Source organism: Colobus angolensis, unplaced genomic scaffold (assembly GCF_000951035.1).
Source record: "Colobus angolensis palliatus isolate OR3802 unplaced genomic scaffold, Cang.pa_1.0 Scaffold187, whole genome shotgun sequence".
Classification (NCBI taxonomy): Eukaryota; Metazoa; Chordata; class Mammalia; order Primates; family Cercopithecidae; genus Colobus; species Colobus angolensis.
This window is the reverse complement of record NW_012115010.1, coordinates 1,085,471-1,093,842: the sequence shown is the minus strand read 5'-3', so window position 1 is coordinate 1,093,842 and position 8,372 is coordinate 1,085,471. Positions and strand designations below refer to the sequence as shown.

The window sequence follows — 8,372 nt, the reverse complement described above, 5'->3', positions numbered from 1 at the left end:
CCCCCGCGCCGGCCCGCCCGCCCCCCAGGCCCGCTGTTGTCGCGCACCTTCTGCGCGTAGACGATGCGGAACTTCTGCTCCATCTTGTGCCATTTGCTGTACCAGCTGTCTTCGTCGGTGACGAGCGGCAGGTACGGGTGCTCGGGCGAGTTGTCCTCGCTCGTGCTGCTCTCGGCGCTGTGCCGCTCCTCCTCGTCGGTCAGGTAGTCGTAGCTTGGGAGAGGGAGTAGTGGGCACAGCCGGTCCCGTCCCTCCCCCCGCGCGTCTGCGCTGGCCGCCGAGGGCGGTGGGACCAGGATGTCCCCAGGATGTCCTGAGGCCCCGTCCCCCGCCCCGCCGCAGTCATGGAGCCGCTCACCTCTGTGTAAACTTTAAGTAGGGCGTGTAATCGATGACCACGGGGGTCTTCCCGTCCAGGACTTCCCCCTTTAGACAGAAGCTGAGGCAGAGGAGCCACAGGGTTGGGGGTAGGTGTGAGGGGTTGGGGTAGGACATTTGTCGGGGAAACAGCCCCCTCCACCACTGCCCTCAGGCAGACCCCACCTGAAGTCGATGGCGCTCAGTCCGATCAGCATTCCGGTGAGGATGGTGGCTTCGTCCCGCAGCATGATGGCTCCAGAGTCGTAGAACCGTCTGTGGGGAGGCAGAGGGCCTGACAGTGCAGCAGGCCCTGGAGCCCCTCCCCAGAGCTGCTGTTGTTGGCTTACTGCCACCCCATCCTGAAGGAAGGCCAATTCTCCTTCCTGATATGCACGCAGGCCTGGAGCCTCTCTCCCCCTTCAGCCTGGGGCTGGCACCTGTGGCCCCATCGCCTAGAATGAGTGCTCCCTGAGCCGACTCCTCCCTCTGAGCTACCCCTTCCTCATCAAGTACTGGGTTACCCAGATCCTTCATATCAGGAAGCGAGTCTTAACCATTAGTGCTTGGTATACAGTAGGTGTGCAAAAAACGTGTTGATTTGAACCTGGAAATGTGTAGACTGAGGAATCGAATTCAGCAAAAATATCAGGCTGGGTGTGGCCAATTGGGATGTGGAGGTACACGCCCCCTGCCACACCCAGACAGCTTCAGATGCACCTGCCCACACAGGCACACTTATCCTTGTAACCCCTTGCCTCAGGCACCCAACCTCCCTGTGAACCCACAGTGCAGGGGTTGAACTCCCCACATAAGGACTCTGTGTCCGTGAATAGCAAGTACAGAACTGCTGCCGTAGTTTGGAGAGCCAGAAGGGCTGTGTTGTAGGTCATGGAACAAGCCAACACATGAGATGGTGCGTAGCTAAGGCTCATCCAGAGGTGTGCCAGGGTGGAGTGTGCTGGGCAATGATGTCGAATAATAGGCATTAGATTTGACTTGCAAGTGATGGTGGCGGTGGTAAAAGTTTGTCCTGGGGCCGGGTGCGGTGGCTCATGCCTGTAATCCCAGCACTTCGGGAGGCCGAGGCGGGAGGATCACCTGAGGTTGGGAGTTTGAGACCAGCCTGACCAACATGGAGTAACTAAAAATACAAAATTAGCAGGGCGTGGTGGCGTATGCCTGTAATCCCAGCTACTTAGGAGGCTGAGGCAGGAGAATGGCTTGAACCCGGGAGGCAGAGGTTGCAGTGACCTGAGATCGCACCATCGCACTCCAGCCTGGGCAACAACAGTGAAACTCCTCCTCAAAAAAAAAAAAAAAAGAGTTTGTCCTGGGACTGCAGGCCAGGCTGGAAGAGGGAAATCAGCCGTGCATGCTGGTGCTGGGACTTGTAGTCCAGGAACTGAAGGATGCTGCAGGAACTTAAGGATCAGCTGTGTTTGGGCAATGCAGGTGCATCCTGAGGCCTGTGGTCTGAGTTGCCTGGGAAGTCTGACCTGGTGGTCCGGGTGTCGCGCAGAGCCGTGGTGATGTATTCTGACATGCGCTTCTCCATCAGTGCCACCCGGATCCATGCCCGGCCCTGGAAATCACGTTCACTTTTACTTGCTGTCCCAGAGGGACTCACGTGTCCAGCATCAGGTGTGGGCCCTTCTCCCCTGGGCTGTGGACAGGGGGTGAGGACCAAGAAACAGGCAGGCCCCCTGTGTCCACAGCAGAGAGCAGTCGCTTGCTCCAGGCCCCTCACCTTGGCCCGGGCTGTGCTGATGTTCTCCATATTCTCGATGCTGCTCACACAGTTGTTGGGCACTTTGCTGCAGGCCAGCCGGATATAGTCCCAGAAGCCCCGCTGCCCGTCTGAGCTGAACCAGCTCACTGGACCTGCTGGGGCACAGGCTGAGCCAGGGCAGGGAGCGGACTCAGCAAGACCAGAGAGTTTGGAGAGGGTCCATGTAGTGAAGCACTCACATGCATAAGTATAAGCAGCCTCCTCCCACAAAGATCTGTGCATACACATGCATGTATGCAGTGGGCACCCCAGCATATAGCTTGCCCACTGGTGGGGATTGTAGGCCAAAGGCCTCTCCCGCTTCCCAGATCTGTACACGAGCTTCTGTGCATGGTCCAGGATGGGGGCCAGGGTCAATGAGGGGATTCAGAGTCCATGGAGTATATCAGAATGAGGTGGCTGGGAGCTAAAGGCTGGGAGTTGGGGAGGGACCACTGGGGGAGGGACCCTGGGCCCACCTTTGAAGCGGTGGCTGAGGATCTGCTCTAAAATGGCTGCAAAATTGACAAACTCCTCTGATGAGTCATCGATGGGCTCCGCTGTGTACTTCTCCAGCAGCGTTTTCACAGAGAACCTGGGTGGCGAGGTGGGGAGACAGGGCAGTGGGGTGTCAGGTGAGGAAACAGGCAGAGACAGGGAGCAACTGGCAGAGAAGAGGTCAGGAAGGGCATGGATGTGGCGGGGGCAGAGGGAGCAGGGAGACAGGCAAGACTACAGTGACCATAGAGGTACCGTGTCATGTGGAGTGAGAGGGTGGCAGGTGGGGAGGGAGGGTGACAGGTGGGAGACTGATTGACAAAGTGGGTGACAGGAGAGGTGACATCCAGAGAAAGGAAGCTTCGGGAGCAAGGGGTGAGAGGGACTGAAAAAATAGGAAGATGAGGCGCCACAAGCCGGGGGCGGTCCCAGAGCCCGTTCCCCCTAGACCACCCTTCAGGGTCTGTGTGTGTAAGGTCAACTAGGTGTTAGAAGCCGGTGTGTGCCCCACCCTGAGCTGTCTTCTGTGACTGCTGGAACAACCTTCAGTCCCTTTTGAGGATGGGGTCACCTGTACCAGGGCATGTGAGTTGGCACTGTGCACATGGAGTGTGGGCATGTGCAGGTGGCCAGGTGGGCTCCCAGCACACAGATACCCCCTTCCCCCTTTCCTTCCCGGCTTGGCCTCCCACACACCAGCTGCCCAGAACCAGGCAGTGCAGAGCTGGGCGGGGGTGGGGTGGGGAGGTGCGGGGTATGGGCCTGACACAGACACTGGGCAGGAGGGGGCATTGGCAGCAGATTCCTGGAAGGGGCTTGGGGGCCTAGGTTCTTAGGGAGGAAGGGACCCAGGGAAGCCTGTGGAGCTGAGGGACTGAGGCCATGCAGTGCCCCCTCTCCAATCCTGTCTAAGCCTCAGGCTCCCTCTGCAGTCACTACCCCTGCAATCTCCCCCTGCCATCCCTGCAGTGGAGGGGGGCAGGGATGAGGACACAGTTCCTAACATCCCATGATTTCCCTGTTGTGGGTGGCAGAGCAGGGGCGGGGTGTCCAGGGATATGGGAGCTGCTTGGAAGTGTCCTTTTCTTCTTATATTTATCAAGCTCTATAATGTGCCAAGCACAGTACTTTGCCTGCATTACCTTACTCATGCTCAGCCCTGAAAGATAGGTCTTACTCTCACTCTCATCCCCATTTTACAGAAAAAGAAATTGATGGTCCAAGAGGTTGACTGATCTGTTCAGAGCTACATGGCTTATGAGGAGTCAAGCAGGTATGTCTGATTCTGATTCTGAAGCCTCTGCTCTTTCTGTTACATCTGTGGCCTCCTGGCAGCTGTCGTGAAGACCAAGGCCTGGAGCAGCCCCTGCTCCACCGCCCTTTATTCTCTACTCCACAAGTCTCCAGCCCTGGAGCACTGACCTCTGTGGCTCTCAGGCCAATTGCACAGCTGAGCCCTTGTCCCCCTTCCTTTTGAACTCGGAGTTCATCTGGCCTGAGATCAGAGCCAGGTCAGTCTTGGGGTTGCACTAGAGGGAGGCAGCCTGCTGGATTCAAATCCTGTTTCCCTGTGACACTCATGTGGCCTTGGGCCCCTCTCTGAGTCCCCTCTTGCCAAATGCAAATGGGAACAATCGTACCTGCCTCATTACATTTTGGCTGAGAGCCCAGGAAGGGCTGGGAGATGGTAGGTGCCTAGGACTGCTGGGCAGGGATGGTAAGGAGCGGGGCTGTGGCTGGGAAGGCTGGCCCTGCTGAAAGCAAGCCTGTGGTTGGGGCGTTATCCCAGCTTCACTATGCCCACCCTCCTGCCAGCTTGATTTCTCCTGGTCATCTGGGTCAGACAATGATGGGGCCTGGACTGGGTTCAGCATGGCAGCCATCTGGTATCTGTCCTCAGGGGTGCCGCAGAGGTGGTCATTGCCCCCGGGAGCCCTGTGGTGTGCTCCCTGATAGGAGATGCAGTGGCTGCTGCAGGTTACCATGGAGACAGCGAGGCCAGGGCCCAGGGGAGCCCACGGCCTGCTAAAGGGAGCTGTTCTGGGAGCTGGAGGCAAACCATGTGACAGTGATGAGGCAGCAGGGGCCTGGGGGTTACTGAGCCTTTGTCACATCACTGACCCCCCAAAACTCTATCCTTGCCTCCCAGTTCTAAGCCACCTTCAGCCCTTCAACTTCTTCTTCTCTGGCCTATGTCAAGGAGAGTTCCCTCATTCCCCCTACATACTCAAGAGGCTCAGCTACCTTGGCAGGCAAGAGAAAAAAGAGGAACCTAGCAGGTAGAGAGCAGAGAGGGACAGGAAGAGCGTCATTAGGAAAGGGTTCTTTCTGTGTGCCAGACACTGACCTAGGCTCCTACATGGATGATGCCATTATCATTCTTTGGTATGACTGTGACATCTAAAATGAGGATGATGGGGCACCCAAGACCCGGAGTGGTTAAGAGACCTCCCCAAGGTTGCGCAGCTAAAGCTGATGAGTAAGAGCTTGAACCTAGGACCATCTGGCCCCAAAGACAGAAATCTTTGTTTTACAACACACTGGTAGGGGTTGGGGGGAATGAGGGTAGAGGCAGTGCCCTGCACTGTGGGCTGGGCCATTGCTACACTCTCTTCTTCCTTAACGTTCCAGGCATTTCTGCAGAGGTCTGATGTGCACAGCACTGTGCTGGGCACTAGGGATATGATGCTGGGAGACAGATGCAGTGTGGTTGGGTGTGTGCCCAGGAACCTGGAAGGAGCTATGGGAGCCAGGAGCCAGGGCATCAGGTGGGCACTAGTGGACCTCAGGGTATCAGGTGGGCTTCAGCAGAGCTGAGGCCTACATGGCAGGCAGGTGGGGCTGGCGAGGGAAGAGTGAGCCCTGTCCCCAGGAGCACCCTGCCCTGAGGGGGCAACACCTGATAGGCATGGGGGCCAGGGGAGGTTGCAGCTGACAGGGGATCCCAGCACCGGAGGAGAGTGCAAGTGTGGGCTGCAGGGGGAGTGGCTGAGCAGCTGGCCATGCCCTGGTTTTGGGACAGGGCAGGGAGGGTGAGTCACTGCAGGTTTGAAGTGGACAGGGATCACTTCCTGGGCCCCACAATAGTGGAGAATCTTCCCAACCCAGCAACCGTTCACCCTCAGAGACCAGTGGCCGTGCCCTCCCGGTCTTCTCCCCTTGAACCTGGAACCCAGGCTCTTGGTCCTTCCCACATCTTGGGCGGTGCCCCTCTCCCTTCTCTGGAGGGATTCATGGGCTCTGCCCCCATGCCCAGTTGACCCTGCCCATCCCTGCTCCAGAATCTGAGCATTGGAGAACCCCACCCCAGAGGGTCAGTTTGACATGGGTGCCAATGAGGGTATGCTTGGAGGGCATTCATCCCCCCGTGGAGTCCCCTCTGCCCATCCCGCCTGACTCCCAGCAAGGGAGCCAGCCATCCCCACCTCCTTCCCCCTCACACAATGTCACTTCCTGGTTCTCACAGGAAGCTGCACTACCAATTAAACACCCCTCACCCCCCAGGCCCAGGCCCCGGCATAGGCCACTTGGCCTAGAAGTGTAGGGACCAGACTGCAGCTCCCCCTCTGGGTTCTAGGCCTGGGAAGGACAGTGGACGCATTATTCTCGACTCTTTGCTCCCCTCCCTTTTCTCCGCGGCAGCGCTCAGTCCGGGTTTCCGCAGTCCACCCCAACCCCTCTCTCTGACCACCCCAGCCCCCGCCCGCCAGCGGTGCCCACCTGCATACGGTGATCAGGTTCTTACGCTCCACAGCCACGTTGCGAGAGGATGCTTTCTTGGAGGACAGCCCCAGAGCCATGGTGGTCTGGACAAAGCTCGCTTCCATCCAGATGTACGGCCACTGCTGCCGCCGCCCGCTGCCCCCCACCCCTCCCGGAGCCCCAAACCCGTCGCTGGATCACGGCTGGGCCCTCTGTCCGCCGCGGGCCCTCAATCCTTCCATGGCCATCCCCCTACCTCTGCGCCCGGTGCCCGGCCCCCTCGCTCCCTCCCCCGGCAGCGATGCCAGAGCAAAACAAGGCCGGGGAGGGAGCTCTCCGAGGTGCTGAGCCGGGTCCCGTCACCCCCTCCTCCAGCTGCCCGCCCCCCTCGGCCAGTGACGTCAGGGCCCTCGGGCCCCGCCCCCCAGCAGGCCGAGGACCAATCCGCAGAGGATGCAGGGTCTGGGGGGAGGGGAAGAGCCGGAGCCCCAGGGAGGGCGGAGGGGGTTCCTGGGAGAAGCAGAGATTGGAAAGAGAAGCAGGGGGCCTGCCCTCCACCCCCACACTCTGGCCCCGAGACTCCTCGTTCCTCCTCGCCTCGAGTCTCTGGCTCCGACCTCTCTACTCCCTTGTTTCTGACCTGTGCTCCGTGGTGTGTCTGATCTCCCCCTGCCGCCGGGGGAAAGGAGGTCCTCACCTCCGTGACCCTCGTCCCCTCCCCGCCCCCTACCCGTTCAGCCTCGGCTTTCTCCGCGAGGTGGGGGCTGCGTGCAGGGAGCGCAGGTGGCTTCCGGCTGCTAACCCAGGAGGCTAAGGAGCAGCCCTAGAGACTGTGCATCTGCGTGTCTGTGCCTGGGCTGGACCCGCCTGCACCAGCCAGGCCGAGCCAACCTCTCCTGGGGTGGAGGATGGGACTCCAGACGAAGCCTAAGGGTCCAGCGCCTGGAACCACTTGGGACAGAGTGTGGGGAGCAGACTGGCAGCGAAGGGCCCTGGGCTCTGCGGAGGTTCCCAGCAGCAGAGCAGGCGCCTACAGTGGTGCCAAGGCAACCGGAGGGGGTGGCGGCCCACCCCCTCGCACCACCCCAGAGCCAGCTGGCCTAAGGTTAACCCCTTGGCTGCCGGCATTGCCACATGGTGCCATCAACCCTCTCTGAATGGGGTCATTGATCTCAGGCAAGGCCAGGAGTGTCCTGTAAAACTGGTTGCAGTTTCTGCCCGGGGGTGGGGGAAAATGCAGGCATAGTCTAGTTTGCCCCCCGCCCTTGGCCTCCTATTCCTCTCTCACATCCCTGCTCCCACCTGCCCCATTCCTCTATTCAACCTGTTCCAGGATTTTCAGCGGGGGGGTTCCCCTTCACCTGCTGGAATCCTCAACTCCCACATAAAACCTTTCTGTGTTTATTAAAGGGCCTCTACCCGATTTCTCCATCTGCCCCTAGGAACATTCCTCCCAGGACTCACTCGCACCTATTCTCTAACTCTGCCTACCTGCTCAATTCACCTGATGCTCTGCCAGTGGATTGCTGATGTCTCTCCATTGATTCAGATTTGCACCCACATCTGAAAATAATCAGCAGGAAGGGACCCTCTGTCACCACAAGTGGAGGAGGAGGAGATGAAAGAGCCTGGTCTGACACCTGGAGACTGACTCCTAGCTCCTGATTCCTAGCACAGGATCTCACGTTTATGCAGCCTCAGCCTCAATTGTTGGCTTCTGGGACCTCTACCTTGGTCTTTTTTTTTTTTTACTTTTTTTTTCAATTATTTTTTGCGTGTCATCCTTGCACAGTGGCCATGCTAATCTTCTCTGCATCATTCCAATTTTTTAGCATATTAGCACATTCCAATGTTAGTATAACCTTGGTCTTTTCAGTCCCTCTTCTGTCATCTTGCTCTTGCCTCACATGTAGAAGTCCCTCTTACCATTCTCCTGCCTCCAGATTGCCAGGGGCAATCACGATGGGGTTTTTTTGCTCTTTCTCCAAATGAGGGCACGTGATGTTCTTTGGGGGTTTATTTTGTTGTTGTTGTTGTTGTTGTC

General features: G+C 58.4%; 1 protein-coding gene across 4 annotated transcripts in view; it reads right to left on the bottom strand.

Annotated features, from left to right (window-relative positions):
- RUNDC3A (RUN domain containing 3A) overlaps positions 1–7,354 on the bottom strand; it is a 10,763-nt gene extending 3,409 nt beyond the window's left edge. For 2 of the 4 annotated variants that reach the window (XM_011940094.1, XM_011940092.1), the window contains exons 1-7: positions 6,347–7,354; positions 2,608–2,723; positions 2,108–2,256; positions 1,857–1,942; positions 544–633; positions 359–439; positions 48–213 (exon numbers count right to left, since the gene is read on the bottom strand). In XM_011940094.1, coding sequence (XP_011795484.1) covers positions 48–213; positions 359–439; positions 544–633; positions 1,857–1,942; positions 2,108–2,256; positions 2,608–2,723; positions 6,347–6,453 — 795 coding nt within the window. In that variant the 5' untranslated portion in view covers positions 6,454–7,354. The remainder of the gene's footprint in view (positions 1–47; positions 214–358; positions 440–543; positions 634–1,856; positions 1,943–2,107; positions 2,257–2,607; positions 2,724–6,346) is intronic. The other 2 variants (XM_011940096.1, XM_011940093.1) reach the window with 1 other exon arrangement.
- Positions 7,355–8,372: the final 1,018 nt, after the last annotated feature.